Source organism: Trachypithecus francoisi, unplaced genomic scaffold (assembly GCF_009764315.1).
Source record: "Trachypithecus francoisi isolate TF-2019V2 unplaced genomic scaffold, Tfra_2.0 Contig00586, whole genome shotgun sequence".
In the NCBI taxonomy this organism is placed as follows: Eukaryota; Metazoa; Chordata; class Mammalia; order Primates; family Cercopithecidae; genus Trachypithecus; species Trachypithecus francoisi.
Window position 1 is genome coordinate 1,728,253 of NW_022680749.1, and position 20,478 is coordinate 1,748,730.

Consider the following 20,478-nt stretch of genomic DNA (forward strand, 5'->3'; position numbering starts at 1 on the left):
ACAAAAAGAGTACATGTTATATTATTTCATTTGTATAAAATATTCATAATAGGCACATCTATAAGACAAAAAGTTGATCAATGATTGCCTGAAAATGAGGAGTGGGAGAGAATGGAGAGTGACTGTTAATAGATACAGTGTTGAAAATGTTCTAAAATTGATTATGGTGATGATTGAACTACTCTGTGATTATGCTAAAAAACATTGAATTGTACTCTTTCAATTGGTGGATTTTATGATATATGAATTAAAATATTAATAAAGCTGTCAGCAAAAGGAAAAGACAACAAAGAAGTTTTCACCTTCTCTGGTAAGCAGGAAGCCCAGGTCTCTTAAGAATTTCCATTCCTGTTTTTCCCTTGATGCCAAGAGATTTTTCAATTGCTGATTGTGAAATCTAATAAGCTACTGCTTTTGCCAAATAAATTATCTAAATGCACTGCTTTCCTGTATCTCTAGTGCTCCTCTCATCTCTGCATTTGGAATGAAAAAGATAATGGCTGAGTTACAGAAGTTCTTTAAGGTGTAAATTATGTCAATGCAAAATCCTTTTAGTCTAAATTGACCATGATTCTTAATGTTAAAGCTCTTAGGTCAACCTGGACAGGTATCTCCTTAAGATGCAAACTGCTTCCAGGAAAGCTAAAGCAAAACATGTCCTTGTAATGGTTGTGTGATCCCTTTTGATGATTATTTTTGATTCAGGGTCCCGTACACTGGGACCATTGCCTTCTATCCTATGGTCACTTTGTTTCCACCACCTCATTGCTGTTATTCCCATTGATATTTACAGAGTAGCCTGAACCAGTAGAGATACATTTCAATGCATTTGAAATGGAAAACAGTAACTGACATTTCAACTGCCACCTTCTTTGAAACTTCTGAGATTCATGTTCAAAAATTTGCACCACCACTTCTCTATAACTTTCAAGGATTTGAACAATCCGGGTACTGCTATAGTTTGAATATTTGACACTCCAAACCTCATTTTGAAATTTGATCCCTCATGTTGGAGATGGAGCCTAATGGGATTTGTTTGGGTCATGAAGGCAAACCACTTATGAATGGCTTGTTACCAAAGGTAATGAATGAGTTCTTGCTTTATTAGTTCCCACAACAACTGGTTGTTAAAAAAAAAAGAGCTTGACATCACCCCTCTTCTCTTGCTTCCTTTCTCACCATATGATCTCTGCACATGGCCTTCACCTTTGGCCATGAGTGGAAATACTCTCAGCCCCTCACCAGAAGCAGATGCTGGCAATATGCTTCTTCTACAGCCTGTAGAACTGTGAGACAAATATACTTATTTTCTTTATAAATTATCCAGCCGTAAGTATTCCTTTATAGCAACACAAATGGACTAAGAAAGGTACACTAAAAAAATAAGCAATGTTCTACCTCATCAGATACTTCAATATGTGCAAATAATGTTTGGGTTATATTTTATATCTTAAAGCAAAATGAAAAATATTTAAATGTCTATTGTATACTTTACCACATTATTTTATGCTATAATGCAAATTATCCCAATAAGCATCATTATAATACCATTACTTTCCTTTTCTTTAATGAAATAAAAGTATGCCAAAGTTTTCTTGTATTTCTTTAAAAAAATTAGTAGTAATGAATAATCATCTTAATGTCAGTATGGGTTTACAAAGTACTGAATTATCATCATTTTAATAAATTGGCTTAGTCACACAGCCAAGAAAGAAACTGGGTCTTTTAAAAAAAGACCTTAGTTTTTTAAAAATCACAAACATTGGTTATAAAAATCATTCAGTGCCATGTATTAAGTGGCCATATCTGTATGATTCTGTAATGCCCTGTTCCAGTATCTTTTCATAGTGTCTGTCTTGATAGTGGCATATGATTTAGCAAATATTCACTCAGCAGTCATCCACAAATAAGTACACATTTAAGTAAGATATATGAAAACTTCCCTTATAAATATGATGGCCTAATGTCATAGTTATTTATTAAGGGAGGTTGAGGAAATGCCATATCTCAAGTATTTATGAGTTGTTATCTCTGAAGGATAGGATCTGTGATGCCAACACTTAAAATCAGTGCTAAACAAGATAATTTCAAAAATTATCTCCATCTCCAGTCCAAATTCTATTAAAATAATCAAAACCACAATGAGATACCATCTCACACCAGTTAGAATGGCAATCATTAAAAAGTCAGGAAACAACAGGTGCTGGAGAGGATGTGGAGAAATAGGAACACTTTTACACTGTTGGTGGGATTGTAAACTAGTTCAACCATTAAGGAAAACAGTATGGCGATTCCTCAAGGATCTGGAACTAGAAGTACCATATGACCCAGCCATCTTATTACTGGGTATATACCCAAAGGATTATAAATCATGCTGCTATAAAGACACATGCACACATATGTTTATTGCGGCACTATTCACAATAGCAAAGACTTGGAATCAACCCAAATGTCCATCAGTGACAGACTGGATTAAGAAAATGTGGCACATATGACACCATGGAATATTATGCAGCCATAAAAAAGGATGAGTTCATGTCCTTTGTAGGGACATGGATGCAGCTGGAGACCATCATTCTCAGCAAACTATTGCAAGAACAGAAAACCAAACACCGCATGTTCTCACTCATAGGTGGGAACTGAACAATGAGATCACTTGGACTCGGGAAGGGGAACATCACACACCAGGGCCTATTATGGGGAAGGGGAGGGAGGAGGGATTGCATTGGGAGTTATACCTGATGTAAATGACGAGTTGATGGGTGCTGATGAGTTGATGGGTGCAGCACACCAACATGGCACATGTATACATATGTAACAAACCTGCACGTTGTGCACATGTACCCTAGAACTTAAAGTATAATAATAAAAAATTAAAAAAAAAGAATAACTTTATAAAAAAATTTTTTTTCTTCACTAGCATTTTAATGTTTTTCTTTGGTAATTAATTTGTTTTGACATTAAATGTAATGCTCAATTATGTTTTTCATAACAGTTTGAATTTTATGATTATACTGAAGATTCATATATTAGAAAGATGATATTTATTTTATTCCCTGACAGCTCAGCTCTACTTTAAAAATATAAACCAAATATAAATCAAACTACTCCTCACACTTCACTCTAGTACCTTAGTTCATGCCACCATCGTTTTTCCCCAAACTGCTATCAATAACCAGCTCCCTCTATAGTATGTTTTTGTTAATTGCTAATTGCTATTTAATGTGAAACACCATGTCAAACTTGAAACAACTATACATTTTAAAGTATACTCTAATCTCTCTTAATATCATTACAAAGCCTAAAACTCAGTGCCCAACAACGTAAATCTGCCAAAGGCTCAGATATTTGCAAGTGTAAATGTTCAGTCACAAGCAATAGAATTTTTAACAAAATTTTAATTAAGCAAAACCTATATATCATTAAATACATGAGATAATCTTAGTTTATAATGATGCTGCATCAGTATTTCCTAATAAACAATGGAATTTTGAAAAACAGTTAGTTATAGAAGCAGGTTTTAAATTCAGTAGCTTGTTTTGTTTGGAAGTAGATATCCACTAGTACTTTCTATTTACATTGTTTAATTTTTTTAAGACTGGGTATTACTCTGTGACCCAGGCTAGTCTCAAACGTCTAGGCTTACGTGATCCTCCCACCTCAGTCTCCCAAGTAGCTGGGAGTACAGGTGATTATTATTATTATTATTATTTTTGAGATGGAGTCTCTTTCTGTTGCCCGGGTTGGAGGGCAGTGATGCGGTCTCAGCTTACTGCAACCTCCACATCCTGGGTTCAAGCGATTCTCCTCCCTTAGCCTCCCAAGTAGCTGGGACTACAGGAGTCTGCCACTACGCCTGGCTAATTTTTTGTATTTTTAGTAGAAATGAGATTTCACTTTCCCATTTGACAGAAGGGAAAACTGATGGCACAGAGCTTTCAAATAAGCTGCCCAAGGAACCTGTAATCCCAGCTGCTCAGGAGGCTGAGGCAAGAGAATCACTTGAACTCAGGAGGTGGAGGTTGCAGTGAGCCTAGATCATGCCATTGCCTTATAGCCTGGTCAACAGAGTGAGACTTCATCTCAAAAAAATTTAAAAAGTGGACATAAAAAAACAAAAAGAGATGGAGTTTCACTGTGTTAGCCAGGATGCTCTCCATCTCCTGACCTTGTGATCTGCTCACCTCAGCTACCCAAAGTGCTGGAATTACAAGCGTGAGCCCCCACATCTGGCCAAATTTTCAAATTACTTTTGAACACCATTTTTATGGTTAGGCAAACCCTATTTTCTAAAAGAATTTGAGTATGCCAAGCAAAATATGTTTCAGGAACGTAGCCCAAAAGCTTGGTGATGGAAAATTATCTGCAATATAATTTGTATAATTGAGGCAAAATTCACATAGCATAAAATTAACCATTTTAAAGTGAACAATTCAGTGGTGTTTAGGAGATTCAGAACTCATGCAACTACCAACTCTGTCTAGTTCTAAAACAGTTTCATCACCCCAAATAGAAATCTGAATCCATTTAGGAGTTACTCCCTATTCCTTATTTCCCTTAGCCCCTGGCAACCACCAATCTGTGTGCTGGCTTCAAGGTACCTACTTTGGATATTCTAAACAAATGGAATCATACAAAGTGTGACTATTTGCGTCTAGCTTCTTTTTTGTAGCATAATGTTTCCAAGATTCATCTGTGTTGCAACATGTGTAAGGAGGTCAGTACTTTTCATGGCTACATAATATTCCATTGCATGCATATACAACAATTTGTTTACCTATTCATAAATTGACAGACATTTAAGCTGTTTTTCTACCTTTTGGTGTTACAAATACTGCTGCTGTGAACATAGCGTAATTATGTGTTTTTAACCATTTGAGGAACTGTCAAGTGTTTTCCACAGTGATTGAAGCATTTTATATTCCCATCAGAAATATATGAGGATTCCGATTTATTCACATTTTTGCCAACACTTATTTTCTTTTTTTGTTGTTGTTAGTAGTGGGGGTTTGTTTCTTTTTAAAAAATATAATTATCATAGTGAGTGTGAAGTGATACTTCGTTGTGGGTTTTCATTTGCATAAGATGACATATTTTCATATGCTTTTTGATTGTTTGTGTATCTTCTATATCTTCTTTGGAAAAAACATGTATTTGAGTCTTTTGCCTTTTTTTAAAATGGGATTTCTTTTTGATGTTAAGTTATGCAATCCTTTATATATTTTGGAAATAAGACTCTTACCCAGATATGTGATTTGTAAGTATTTTTGCCAGTTATATGTGTGTGTGTGTTTTTTTTTAACTTTCTCGATAATGTTCCTTGATGCACAAAAGATTTTTGTTTTGTTTTGTTTTTATTTTTTTTTTATTTTGACAAAGTTCAGTATCTCTATTTTTTCCTCTGCTTCCTGTGCATCTGGTGTCATATCTAAGAACCCATGGCCAAACCCAATATTATAAATATTTACCTTTAGTTTTTATCTAAGAGTTGTTAACAGGTTTCAATTCTTGTGTTTAGAAAAACCATTGATCCATTTTGAGTTAATAGTTGTGTATGAAGTGAAGTAGTCTAACTTAATTCTTTTACATATAGATTTTCTTTTGTTACAGTGCCACTTGTTGACAAGACTATTCTTTCTTATTGAATGGTCTTGGCATTCTTGTTGAAAATCAATTGACTGTAGATGTATGGGTGTATTTATGAATTCTCAATTATATTTATTGTTCTGTATTCCTCAGTACAGTTTTGAGTGCCTGACTTTTCCATGCAACTATTTACCCAGACTTTCCTGGCAAGTTTTTGGCACTCTATTGTATGCCTCAGGTGGTTGTGGGCTATCCCCTGCCTACAATGTTTCTTTGGAATGCCCACTGCTTTTCTGCCTTGAGTGATTTCCAAGTTTGATGAAACAAGGATAAGTACCATGTGTCACTCCTTCATGCAGTCTCCAGACAGATTAGAATAGACCCCCACATTCTTTGTAAATAAGGATAGCTCTGCTCCCTCCAGAAACAAAGACCATGGTGTCACACTGGGAATGTTCACTGACGTTTTCAAGGCCGCTCTGAGCCAGTGAGATGGTAGGATAAAGACAAGTCAAAACGCCACAAAGTTCTTATACCAGATTTGATCTACCTTTTTTTAAAAGAAATTCTGCCTTCATCCAGTTGCTATAAACCTGTAACTGTTTTCCAGAGTTTTGTCAAATTTGCTTTTTAAGGTCCCTGCTTAATTGTGATTTTTTGATCTCTTGGAGCTGTCTTCTCCATTTCTGCTGACATCACTCCTGGGAAATGTATTTTCAATCCTATATAATTTAAGTAGCATGTTATTGATGCTTTATCAATTGAAGAAGCTTATATATTTTTAATATGTATACTTATAAGGTATATTGCATTACTAAATGTACCCCAATGTATCCTGGCCTGATAGCCTCTATCTAGCTGGTAATAAGATGTTTTGTGAGCTATTTCTCGGATTTAATAAAAGGATGCACATGTATACCCACAAACTAGTATTTCAGCTATGAGTCCCAAAATGCACTGCCTGTTTTTCTCCCCTTCTGCATTGCCCAAATATACCACATAACTGCCTACAACGTTGAATCATAAGACCTGCATATTACATAAAAACTACCTCCATAATAATCACCAGATAATACACAATTATCTGTTTGTGTTTATAGTATTTTTGGAATAATATATATAGTATTAAATATTCTAAATAGTATATACAGAGTATATATAGAGTGTGTCTGTGTGTGTGTGTGTATTCCAAATACTGTGTACAATTGGGAGGCGACATAGATTATTTATAAGAAACCATTTCTTGTCTCAAAGAATTCTGAACATGCTAAGGAATAATGGATCTTTTCTCTTGAAATAATCAAAAACAAGATAGATATTGATCGTCCTGGAATGAATTAAGCAAAGTTTTGTTATGTTTTGTTTCCTGGAAGGTAGTAAATCAACTCAGTTATCACAGACAGTTTTGTAATTCATCGTAAATATACAATATACGTTTTAGTAATTTTCTAATTTAATGTACAATGAGGAATATAGAGAATTAACTGAGAAAAGAAACAAAATGAAAATGGTAACTCAATTTTCTTTCTTTCTCTTATTATACTATGGCTAGGTTTTCAGATTTCCTGTTTCTTAAGATACTTGTGAATAAACCTCAGAAGAAATACATGTATTACTTTTCTCATTTAATGTCATTTAAAAATGGGATTATCTGGACCCTCTATAGTGTAGGAAGCTGGTCCAAACTTAATTGTTGTGAACATGCTCTGGGAACTGGTTTTCAATTATTTTGACAAAGCATTTATAAAATGTACAGGAAGCAAAAAAAAAAAAAAAATACTGTTTTTCATGGGCATGCCATATGTTCAGAACTTTTCAAAAAATCCATGTCAGCCATCACAACATAATAAACAAATGGAGTAACTGTGATTCTTATTTTGATTCATTGGCTTTGACTCTCTGTACTCAACTACCATATGTGATATGTGTGATATGAATTGTTTAAATTTCCTTTACAATAAAAGCACTTACCTTAAAAACACTTATTCATCAGAAACAATTTATATTTTGGAGTTGATAATTTTTTTTTTTTTTTGAGATGGAATCTCACTCTGTTGCCCAGGCTGGAGTGCAGTGGCACGATCTCGGCTCACTGCAAGCTCTGCCTCCCGGGTTCATGCCATTCTGCTGTCTCAGCCTCCTGAGTAGCTGGAACTACAGGCGCCTGCCACCATGCCCAGCTTTTTTTTTTTTTTTTTTTTTTTTTTGTATTTTTAGTAGAGATGGGGTTTCACTGTGTTAGCCAGTATGGTCTCAATCTCCTGACCTCATGATCCACCCACCTTGGCCTTCCAAAGTGCTGGGATTACAGGCGTGAGCAACTGCGCCTGGCTGGACTTGATAAATATTTTAATGTCTCATTATATTCAGATAAACTCTCCTACACAGTGGATGCTTGTTAGGCTCAATTAAAATGTGTACAATATCAGATTGTAAAATCTAAGAAATAAATATAGAATCTACATTAGAGAGCCATACAAATAGCCAAACTGTTATAAAGTACATGGGTGAATAAAGTCTTAAATATTTGGAAACATTTATTCTGAACAGTGAAAAAGTAAGGAATAAGCATTAAAAATACTCTAAGTGCAATAATTTTCTCAAGTGCTGTTAATCTCCCATTATACATCAGTTAAATTAAGAAACAGCTAAATTTCCAAAGAGTAACAAAATACTAAAATTGTTAGTGTAGCCATGAAAGGGGTTTTAAACAAATTATAAAATGAGAACATGAATTCTAATGCAGTTTTCTTAAAAATTGTAAAATATGCAGAATGAGTCTTCTTTTGAAACAATAATATATTTAAATGTGGTTATAATAAAGTACAAAAAGAAACATTACAAAAAACATAATTTCTGTAATTTACAAAATTCTATTTTCTAATTTTGTACAAAGGGCCTCTGTTATTTTTAAATTAAGAAAAAAGAAAACCTTTTTTCTATAGAGTTTTTCAGAGATAAAATTTAGATGGGTTTTTGCATTTTCATAATAGACATATATATGATGTAAATTGGGAGATGATATAGATTGGTTATAAGAAATCATTCCTTGTCTCAAAGGATTTTGAGACTGATAAGGAATAATGAAGTCTTTTCTTTGAAATAGTCAAAAACAAGATAGATACTGTTCTTCCTGGAATGAATTAAGCACAGTTTTGTTGTGTTTTGTTTCCTAGAAGGTAGGAAATCAGTTCAGTGTCAGTTTAATGGATACTGCTAAGAAATTTGACAGCCTTAAAAACCATTTTGAATTTTCAGGATGAATCTTAGTATTATATATCTAAAATACTCAAACTATGATTACTGAGAGGGGAAAAAAAGCTATCAAAAGTAATTCGCTATACTAAGAAGACTCTCCTTGTGACATAATATCTCTTTTTGTCTTATTTGTTTGTTTGTTTTGTCACTAGCACGGGGATTCTAACCTTAGGGAAAGCACTGGACAGGGAAAGCACTGATCGCTACATTCTGATCATCACAGCTTCAGATAGCAGGCCAGATGGGGTGAGTATGCTCCGTGGGGAATGGTTTTAAAAATAGTATTAAGGCAACTGAGAGAATCTTAAACAATTTATCACATACATGAATTAATGCTTTTCACCTGGAGCAACTTCTTATAATTACTAGAAGTGGTGCTCTTTTCTTCAACAGGCTATTTATACATGCACCTATACGCTGAATTTGTTAATGTGCTGCAACCTTTGACTTGACAGAGCAGATACTTGAGATCAGCATTCTCACCTAACTTGTAGGGAAAATGAAATCTACTTTATTCTAACAGGTATTCCATTGTGTCTGTCATTTGCACTGCACCATGAAATGTGTTCTGGCAATTTATTATTGGAACCTGTTTCACTTAGCATCATTTTTTTAAGGGTCAGGGAGGAAGAGTGGATTTTGTGCATAAATATCTTTAAGCACTTAGGAAAGTGATTTGCTTGATTCCACAGGCATTTGTAAGTAGCAGTAAGAGTCCTAAGTAATTTTTGGTTATCTAAGTAATTTAAATGGGCTTATAATTCCAAAGAAGATAAATTCTATTTCCTTTGGACCTAAAACTCACTTTTAAAAGTTAAAAAAAAAAAATTGTTAGACATTCTGAACTGCTTTAAAATCACTTGTCTGTATTATTTGAACTATCTCATCCACAACCAGCAGCATCCCGCTTTCTATGTATTGTAATATTACCTTTGTTAATAATTATTTTCACCATTTCTACGCCATGTGTTAGGTGATTCTTTTTTTTTTTTTAATCAGGTGTTTATGTGTCAACTCAGTGCTGTTGTCTAGAAAAAATTTCAAACCCATTACAGATTGATAAGCAAGGCTCACTCAATTTAAATATCAGCATAATTTCTGGTTCCTTGAAATGATTTCTTTAATCGATATAATACATTGGCTGACAGTATACAATAATGCACTCTTCACATTTATTTTAGGAGGATTTCTGAGATTTTATTACAATAAAAAATATAAAATTGATACCTGAATAGTTTTCTCATCTTAACTAAAAGTGAGATAAATAGAAATAATTAAATTTGGTAATTGAAATCGTCCATAGTAAGCTATTTAACATTTTTGATACATTATATAAATAAACATATATATGCATATAATAAAATATACAGAACAGTTTTAGGAAACAGTGAGGATAATAGCAGGTACTAATATGATAGAAAAGTAAATAAAACCTATGGTTAATTTTTATATAGGCAATGCACCTAATTATTATTATTATTTTTTGAGATGAAATTTCACTCTTGTTGCCCAGGCTGGAGAGCAATGGAGACATCTTGGCTCACTGCAACCTCTGCTTGCCGGGTTCAAGCGATTCTCCTGCCTCAGCCTCCCGAGTGGCTGGGATTATAGGCAGGTGCCACCACGCCTGGCTGACTTTTGTATTTTTAGTAGAGACAGGGTTTCACCATGTTGGCCAGGCTGGTCTCGAACTCCTGACCTAGGATGATCAACCCCCCCTTGTCCTCCCAAAGTGCTGGGGTTACAGGCATGAGCCGCTGTACCCAGCCTGTCCTAAATTATTATAGTATGTCTGTGTCAGATGTATATAAAGAAGTCAGTGAGAGTTTCTAGAGGAAGTAATTGAAGAACTTGACTTATGATGAAAGTTTAGAGAGTAACTCAGCTAGGCAATAAGTGAGAGAAAATATTCTAAGGAGGAGAAGGAGAAATTATTTGGCATAGAGTAAGAGGTATAATTACAGTGAAGTGAAATTAAGAAAGAGCATTCAGGTCAACCGTTAGAATAGGAAAAAACGAAAGGATAATACATAGCTTTGAAATATGTCACATTATAGATCAGAAACTAATGGCAGTAATATTAGCTAGAACATTTTAAGTCTGTCCTCAAAATTTCTTAGACAAGGAAACAGATGGAAGGAAAATAGTCACAATCTACTAATAATACTTTTGCCTACTTAAAACCAAAATAAGTTCTGGTTAAAATTAGCAGTTTTGTTCTCTCTAGTTCATTGTTCAATAATTTATTTGTATATTTTAATTCTCCTTGAACAGGACACTTAGCATTTCTAGGTCCTCATTCTAACCTGAATGATTATAACATTCTTATAACATTCTTATAATCATTCAGGTTTCATTTCCCTTGAAAATTCTGATTTTTTTGTAGTCCCAGCTACTCAGGAGACTGAGGCAGGAGAATGGCATGAACCTGGGAGGTGGAGCTTGCAGTGAGCCCAGATTGAGCCACTGCACTCCAGCCTGGGTGACAGAGTGAAACTCTGTCTCAAAAAAAAAAAAAAAAAAAATTCTGATTTTTTGAGTAAATTTTGTGTTCATTTCTAAAGTTTTAATGAGAATATCAGCCAGGCGCGGTGGCTCAAGCCTGTAATCCCAGCACTTTGGGAGGCCGAGACAGGCGGATCACGAGGTCAGGAGATCGAGACCATCCTGGCTAACACGGTGAAACCCCGTCTCTACTAAAAACTACAAAAAACTAGCCGGGCGAGGTGGCGGCGCCTGTAGTCCCAGCTACCCGGGAGGCTGAGACAGGAGAATGGCGTGAACCCGGGAGGCGGAGCTTGCAGTGAGCTGAGATCCGGCCACAGCGCTCCAGCCTGGGTGACAGAGCGAGACTCCGTCTCAAAAAAAAAAAGAATATCAGTAGAGTATAAAGCATTTAGATTTCAAACAAAAGTTTATTCAGTTAATTTCATCATTTATATAATTTTAGGGATATACTTATATGTAGGCATACACAGTGGGATCCTGAAGAAAAGAAATGATTATATAAAAGTAATATTCTCATGTCTTAATAGCACTTTTCTTATCTAAATATTTAGTAATTACAGTAAAATTAATCTTTTAAACTTAAGAATCATGTGGTTTAAAACAGATATTTGATAAACACAGACAGATGGATGGAATTTATTTAAATCAAAATGGTGACAAGCAATTTGTGTGAAACAAATTGCCAGGATGAGTTTGAAAATTTTATCATGAGAATACACTTTTTCTACCACCTCAAAATGCGCATGAGGGAGATAGGAGATCACATTCTGTTGGTCATTGTGAGCTTATTTGTAGACAATATGGAGAAAGTTTGATTTGACTTTCCTTTTCTAAGTTTACTTTGTTAATGATAATTGAAAAATCTGTATAACTTGCATATCTCATGTAATTATTTTTTTTTTTAGCTATCAGGGTACAGAAAAAACTATACTTTTTAGATTCTAATTTTTTGAAGATTCAGACCAAGGTGTCTACTTTTACCATTTATATTCAACATAGTATCAGAGGTCCTCACCAGAGCTATTAGGCAAAAAAAGAAAGAGAGAAAGAAAGAGAGAGAGAGAGAAAGATCCAATTTGAAAAGGAAGAAGTAAAGTTATCTCTGTTTAGAGGTGATATGAGTTTGCATACAGAAAACTTTAATGACTCCATACACACATGTTTCTTGTTTGCACACATGTACACAAATGTTGGAACTAAGAAATTTTGCAAAGTATTAGAATAAAAAATCAGCACACAAAATCATTTGCATTTTCATAGATTGAAAATGAATGAGTTAAAACTATTAAGAAAACAATTTAATTTATAATAGCATTAAAAAGAATAAAATACTCAAGAATTAACTTAACCAGGGAGATCAAAGATTTGTATAATGAAAACTACCATTTTTGAAATAAATTAAATATAACTAAATTGAAATATATCCCATGTTCATGGATGGGAAAACTTAATATTGTTAAAATGTTAATACTCTCCTAAGCAATCTACAGATTTACTGCAATTTCTATTAAAATCCCAATGATGCTATTTGTAGAATTTTTTTTTTTTAAATCCAACCTTTTCTAAAACTTATCCTTAAAATTTCAAGGGATCCGAGATAGCCAAAAAGAAAAGTAAATAACAAAGCCGGAGAACTTGTACTTCCTGATTTCAAACTTACTACAAAGCTATAGTACTCAAAACAGAGTAGTACTAGCATAAAAACAGAAATACAGGCCAATGTAATTTAATAGAGAATCCCAAAAATAAATACTCACTTAATTGGTCAAATAATTTTTAAGATGGGTGCCATGATAATTCTACATGCAAACTAATGCAGTTGGACCCTTATCTAACATCATATGCAAAACAAACTCAAAAGTAATTCATTACCTAAAATGAAAACTGAGTCTATAGAATTCTTAGAAGAAAACATAGGGCAAAAGCTTCATTACACTGGATTTGTCAGGGATTTATTGGCTATGACCCCAAAGACACAGAAAACGACAACAAAAAATAGACAAACTGGAATAGGAAGAGCTCCAGCCTCCAGCTCCCAGTGTGAACAACACAGAAGATGGGTGATTTCTGCATTTTCAACTGGGGTGCTGGGTTCCTCTCACTGGGGCATGTCAGACAGTGGGTTCAGGACAGTGAGTGCAGCCCACCAAGTGAGAGCCAAAGCAGAGCGAGCCATTGTCTCACCTGGGAAGCTCAAGCGGGAAGGGAATTCCCTTTCCTAGCCAAGGGAAACTGAGACACACAACACCTGGAAAATCAGATCACTCCCACCCTAATACTGCACTTTACAAAGGGCCATAGCAAACGGCACACCAGGAGATTACATCCCACGCCTGACTCGGAGGGTCCCATGCCCACGGAGCCTCCCTCATTGCTAGCACAGCAGTCTGAGATCTAACTGCAAGGCAGCAGCGAGGCTGGGGGAGGGGCGCCCACCATTGCTGAGGCTTGAGTAGGTAAGCAAAGTGGAAGGGAAGCTCGAACTGGGTGGAGTCCACTGCAGCTCAAGGAGGCCTGCCCTCCTCTGTAGACTCCATCTCTGGGGACAGAGTATAGCCAAACAAAAGGTGTCAGAAACCTCTGCAGATTTAAATGTCCCCGTCTGACAGCTTTGAAGAGAGTAGTGGTTCTCCCAGCACAGTGTATGAGATCTGAGAACAGACAGAATGCCTACTCAAGTGGGTCCCTGGCCCCCGAGTAGCCTAACTGGGAGACACTCCGCCCAGGGGCAGACTGACACCTCACACCCCACACAGCCGGGTGCCCCTCTGAGACGAAGCTTCCAGAGGAACAATCAGGCAGCAACATTTACTGTTCAGCAATATTCATTCTTCTGCAGCCACCGCTGCTGATACCCAGGCAAACATGGTCTGGAGTGAACCTCCAGCAAACTCCAAGAGACCTGCAGCTGAGGGTCCTAAATGTTAGAAAGAAAACTAACAAACAGAAAGGACATCCACACCAAAATACCATCTGTAGGTCACCATCATCAAAGACCAAAGGTAGATAAAACCACAAAGATGGAGAAAAAAAAACAGAGCAGAAAAGCTGAAAATTCTAAAAATCAGAGCGCCTCTCACCCTCCAAAGGAATGCAGCTCCTCGCCAGCAATAGAATAAAGCTAGATGGAGACTGATTTTGACTAACTGAGAGAAGAAGACTTCAGATGATCAGATTTCTCAGAGCTAAAGGAGGAAGTTTGAACCCATTGAAAATAAGCTAAAATCCTTGAAAAAAGATTTGATGAATGGCTAACTAGAATAACCAATGTAGAAAAGTCCTTAAATGACCTGATAGAGCTGAAAACCATGGCATGAGAACTACGTGACAAATGCACAAGCTTCAGTAATCAATTCAATCAACTGGAAGAAAGGGTATCAGTGATTGAAGATCAAATGAAGTGAGAAGAGAAGTTAGGGAAAAAAAAGATTAAAAAGAAAAGAACAAAGGCTCCAAGAAATATGGGATTATGTGAAAAGACCAAATCTACGTCTGATTGGTGTACCTGAAAGTGATGGGGAGAATGGAACCAAGTTGGAAAACATTCTGCAGGATATTATCCAGGAGAACTTCCCCAACCTAGCAAGGCAGGCCAACATTCAAATTCAGGAAATACAGAGAATGCCATAAAGATACTCCTCGAGAAGAGCAACTCCAAGACACATAATTGTGAGATTCACCAAAGTTGAAATGAAGGAAAAAATGTTAAGGGCAGTCAGAGAGGAAGGTCGCATTACCAGTCAGACTAACAGCGGATCTCTTGGCAGAAACTCTACAAGCCAGAGAGAGTGGGGGCCAATATTCACCATTCTTAAAGAAAAGAATTTTCAACCCAGAATTTCATATCCAGCCAAACTAAGTTCCATAAGTGAAGAAGAAATAAAATCCTTTACAGACAAGCAAGTGCTGAGAGATTTTGTCACCACCAGGCCAGACTTAGAAGAGCTCCTAAAGGAAGCACTAAACATGGAAAGGAACAACTGGTACCAGCCACTGCAAAAACATGCCAAAATGTAAAGATCATCAATGCTAGGAAGAAATTGCATCAGCTAATGAGCAAAATAACCAGCTAACATTATAATGACAGAATCAAGTTCACACGTAACAATATTAACCTTAAATGTAAATGGACTAAATGCTCCAATTAAAAGACACAGATTAGCAAATTGGATAAAGAGTCAAGACCCATCAGTTTGCTGTATTCAAGAGACCCATCTCACATACAGAGGCACACATAGGCTCAAAATAAAGGGATGGAGGAAGGTCTATCAAGCAAATGGAAAACAAAAAAAGGCAGGTGTTGCAATCCTAGTGTCTGCTAGAACAGACTTTAAACCAACAAAGATCAAAAGAGACAAAGAAGACCATTACATAATGGTAAAGGGATCAATTCAACAAGAAGAGCTAACTATCCTAAATATATATGCACCCAATACAAGGGCACCCAGATTCATAAAGCAAGTCCTTAGAGACTTACAAAGAGACTTAAACTCCCACACAATAATAATGGGAGAATTTAACATCCCACTTTCAACATTAGACAGAACAGCGAGACAGACAGTTAACAAGGATATCCAGGAATTGAACTCAGCTCTGCACCAAGCAGACCTAATAGACATCGATGGAACTCTCCACCCCAAATCAACAGAATATACATTCTTCTAAGCACCATATCACACTTATTCCAAAATTGACCACATAGTTGGAAGTAAAGCACTCCTCAGCAAATGTACAAAAACAGAAATTATAACAAACTGTCTCTCAGACCACAGTGCAATCAAACTGGAACTCAGGAATAAGAAACTCAATCAAAACCACTCAACTACATGGAAACTGAACAACCTGCTCCTGAATGACTACTGGGTACATAATGAAATGAAAGCAGAAATAAAGATGTTCTTTGAAACCAATGAGAACAAAGATACAACATACCAGAATCTCTGGGACACATTTAAAGCAGTGTGTAGAGGGAAATTTATAACTCTAAATGCCCACAAGAGAAAGCTGGAAAGATCTAAAATTGACACCCTAACATCACAATTAAAAGACCTAGAGAAGCAAGAGCAAACACACTCAAAAGCTAGCAGAAGGCAAGAAATAACTAAGATCAGAGCAGAACTGAAGGAGATAGAGACACAAAAACCCTTCAAAACATCAATGAATCCAGGAGCTAGTTTTTCGAAAAGATCAACAAAATTGATGGACCACTAGCAAGACTAATAAAGAAGAAAAAAGAGAAGAATCAAATAGACACAGTAAAAAATGATAAAGGGAATATTACCACCGACTCCACAGAAATACAAACTACCATCAGATAATACTATAAACACCCTTACACAAATAAACTAGAAAACCTAGAAGAAATCGATAAATTCCTGGACACATAAACTCTCCCAAGACTATACTAGGAAGAAGTTGAATCCCTGAATAGACCAATAACAGACTCTGAAATTGAGGCAATAATTAATAGACTACCAACCAAACAAAGTACAGGATCAGGTGGATTCACAGTCGAATTCTACCAGAGGTAAAAGGAGGAGCTGGTAAAATTCCTTTTGAAACTATTCTAATCAACAGAAAAGAGGGAATCCTCCCTAACTCATTTTATGATGCCAACATCATCCTGATACCAAAGCCTGGCAGAGACATATCAAAAAAAGAGAATTTTAGACCAATATCCCTGATGAACATCAATGCAAAAATCCTCAATCAAATACTGGCAAACCAAATCCAGCAGCACATCAAGAAGCTTATCCACCATTATCAAGTGGGCTTCATCCCTGAGATACAAGGCTGGTTCAACATACACAAATCAATATACATAATCCAGCATATAAACAGAACCAAGGACAAAAACCACATGTTTGTGTCAATAGATGCAGAAGGAAAATTCAACAGCCCTTCATGCTAAAAACGCTCAATAAATTCAGTATTGATGCGACGTATCTCAAAATAATAAGAGCTATTTATGACAGACCCAATATCATACTGAACGGGCAAAAATTGGAAGTATTCCCTTTGAAAACTGGCACAAGACAGGGATGCCCTCTCTCACCACTCCTATTCAACATAGTGTTGGAAGTTCTGGCCAGGGCAATCAGGCAGGAGAAAGAAATAAAGGGTATTCAATTAGGAAAAGAGGAAGTCATATTGTCCCTGTTTGCAGATGACATGATTGTATGACATGATTGTAACCCCATCATCTCAGCCCAAAATCTCCTTCAGCTGATAAACAACTTCAGCAAAGTCTCTGGATAGAAAATCAATGTACAAAAATCACAAGCATTATTTCAGTAACATTCAATAACAGACAGACAGCCAAATCATGAGTGAACTCCCATTCACAATACCATCAAAGAGAATAAAATACCTAGGAATCAAACTTAAAAGGATATGAAGGACCTCTTCAAGTAAAACTGCAAAACACTGCTCAGTGAAATAAAAGAGAACACAAACAAATGGAAGAACATTCCATGCTCATAGATAGGAAGAATCAATATCGTGAAAATGGTCATACTGCCCAATGTAATATATAGATTCAATGCCATCTCCATTAAGCTACCAATGATTTTCTTCACAGAATTGGAAAAAAACTGGTTTAAAGTTCATATGGAACCAAAAAAGACCCCACATTGCCAAGACAATCCTAAGCCAAAAGAACAAAGCTGGAGGCATTACACTGCCAGACTTCAAACTATACTACAAGCCTGCAGTAAACAACACAGCATGGTACTGGTACCAAAACAGAGATATAGACCAATGGAACAGAACAGAGCCCTCAGAAGTAATATCACACATCTACAACCATCTGATCTTTGACAAAACTGAAAAATACAAGAAATGGGGAAAGGATTCCCTATTTAATAAATGATGCGGCCGGGCGCGGTGGCTCAAGCCTGTAATCCTAGCACTTTGGGAGGCCGAGACGGGTGGATCACGAAGTCAGGAGATCGAGACCATCCTGGCTAACACGGTGAAACACCGTCTCTACTAAAAATACAAAAACTAGCCAGGCGAGGTGGCGGGCGCCTGTAGTCCCAGCTACTTGGGAGGCTGAGGCAGGAGAATGGCGTAAACCTGGGAGGTGGAGCTTGCAGTGAGCTGAGATCCGGCCACTGCACTCCAACCTGGGCGACAGAGCGAGACTCCGCCTCAAAAAAAAATAAAATAAAGTAAATGATGCTGGGAAAACTGGCTAGCCACATGTAGAAAGCTGAAATTGGATCCCTTCCTTACACCTTATACAAAAATTAATTCAAGATGGATTAGAGACTTAAATGTTAGACCTAAAACCATAAAAACCCTAGAAGAAAACCTAGGCAATACCATTCAGGACATAGGCATGGGCAAGGACTTCATGTCTAAAACACCAAAAGCAACGGCAACAAAAGCCAAAATTGACAAATGGGATCTAATTAAACTAAAGAGCTTCTGCACAGCAAAAGAAACTACCATCAGAGTGAACAGGCAACCTACAGAATGGGAGAAAAATTTTGCAATCTACTCATCTGACAATGGGCTAATATCCAGAACCTACAAAGAACTCCAACAAATTTACAAGAACAAAAGAAACGAAAGAAATCAAAAAATGGGCAAAGGAAATGAACAGAAACTTCTCAAAAGAAGACATTTGTGCAGCCAACAGACACATGAAAAAATGTTCATCATCACTAGCCATCAGAGAAATGCAAATCAAATCCAGAATGAGATACCATCTCACACCAGTTAGAATGGTGATCATTAAAAAGTCAGAAAACAAGAGGTGCTGGAGAGGATGTGGAGAAATAGGAACATTTTTACACTGTTGGTGGGACTGTAAACTAGTTCAACTATTGTGGAAGACAGTGTGGCTATTCCTCAAAGATGTAGAACAAGAAATAGCAGTTGACCCAGCCATCCCGTTACTGGATATATACCCAAAGTATTATAAATCATGCTGGTATAAAGACATATGCACACATATGTTTATTGTGGCACTATTCACAATAGCAAAGACTTGGAACCAACCCAAATGTCCATCAATGACAGACTGGATTAAGAAAATATGGCACATATACACCATGGAATACTATGCAGTCATAAAAAAGAATGAGTTCATGTCCTTTGTAGGGAAATGATTGCAGCCGGAAACCATCATTCTCAGCAAACTATTGCAAGAACAGAAAACCAAACACTGCATGTTCTCAGTCATAGGTGGGAATTAAACAATGAGAACACTTGGACAAAGGAAGGGGAACATCACACACTGGGGCCTGTTGTGGGGTGGAGGGAGGGGGGAGGGATAGCATTAAGAGATATACCTAATATAATGACGAGTTAATGGGTGCAGCACACTAATATGGCACACTAACATGGCACACGTATACATATGTAACAAACCTGCACGTTGTGCACTTGTACTCTAGAACATAAAGTACAATAAAAAAAAAAATAAAATAAACAGTTTCATAGATCTGCTATATGGTATGTTGCTTATAGTTAGCAATACTGTACACTTAAAAGTTTGTCAAGAGGATAGATCTCACACTGAGAACAGAATGTAGTTGAATGACATATTAAAATTGTTGAATAACAAAATAAATCAATAAATAAAATTAGGTAAATTGGAATTTCTGATTTTGTAAAGGGGTCAAAGACACAGAATATGAAAGCAACATAAAAATGGGAGAAAATATTTGCAAATCATATATATGATAAGTCATTAATATTCAACATATATAGAGTTTTGTTTTTTGGGTTTTTTTTTTGTTTGTTTGTTTTTGGGACGGAGTCTCGCTCTGTTGCCCAAGCTGGAGCACAGTGGCAAGATCTCAGCTCACTGCAAGCTCCACCTCTTGGGTTCACACCATTCTCCTGCCTCAGCCTCCCAAGTAGCTGGGACTACAGGTGCCTGCCACCGTGCCAGGCTATATTTTTGTATTTTTAGTAGAGATGGGGTTCACCGTGTTAGCCAGGATGGTCTCGATCTCCTGACCTCGTGATCAGCCCGCCTCAGCCTTTCAAAGTGCTGGGATTACAGGCATGAGCCACTGCGCCCAGCCCAAGAATTTTTTAAACTAAACAAAAATAACCTGATTCAAAATTAGCAAAGGACTTGAATAGACGCTTTTCCAAAGGAGATATATA

At 36.4% G+C, this 20,478-nt stretch overlaps 1 protein-coding gene across 16 annotated transcripts in view; it reads left to right on the plus strand.

Moving 5' to 3' along the window:
• The window catches only part of PCDH15 (protocadherin related 15), a 1,849,154-nt gene that overhangs the window by 1,562,221 nt on the left and 266,455 nt on the right, over positions 1-20,478 (plus strand). For all 16 annotated transcript variants that reach the window (XM_033215155.1, XM_033215225.1, XM_033215195.1 and 13 more), the window contains one exon: positions 8,997-9,090. In XM_033215155.1, coding sequence (XP_033071046.1) covers positions 8,997-9,090 — 94 coding nt within the window. The remainder of the gene's footprint in view (positions 1-8,996; positions 9,091-20,478) is intronic.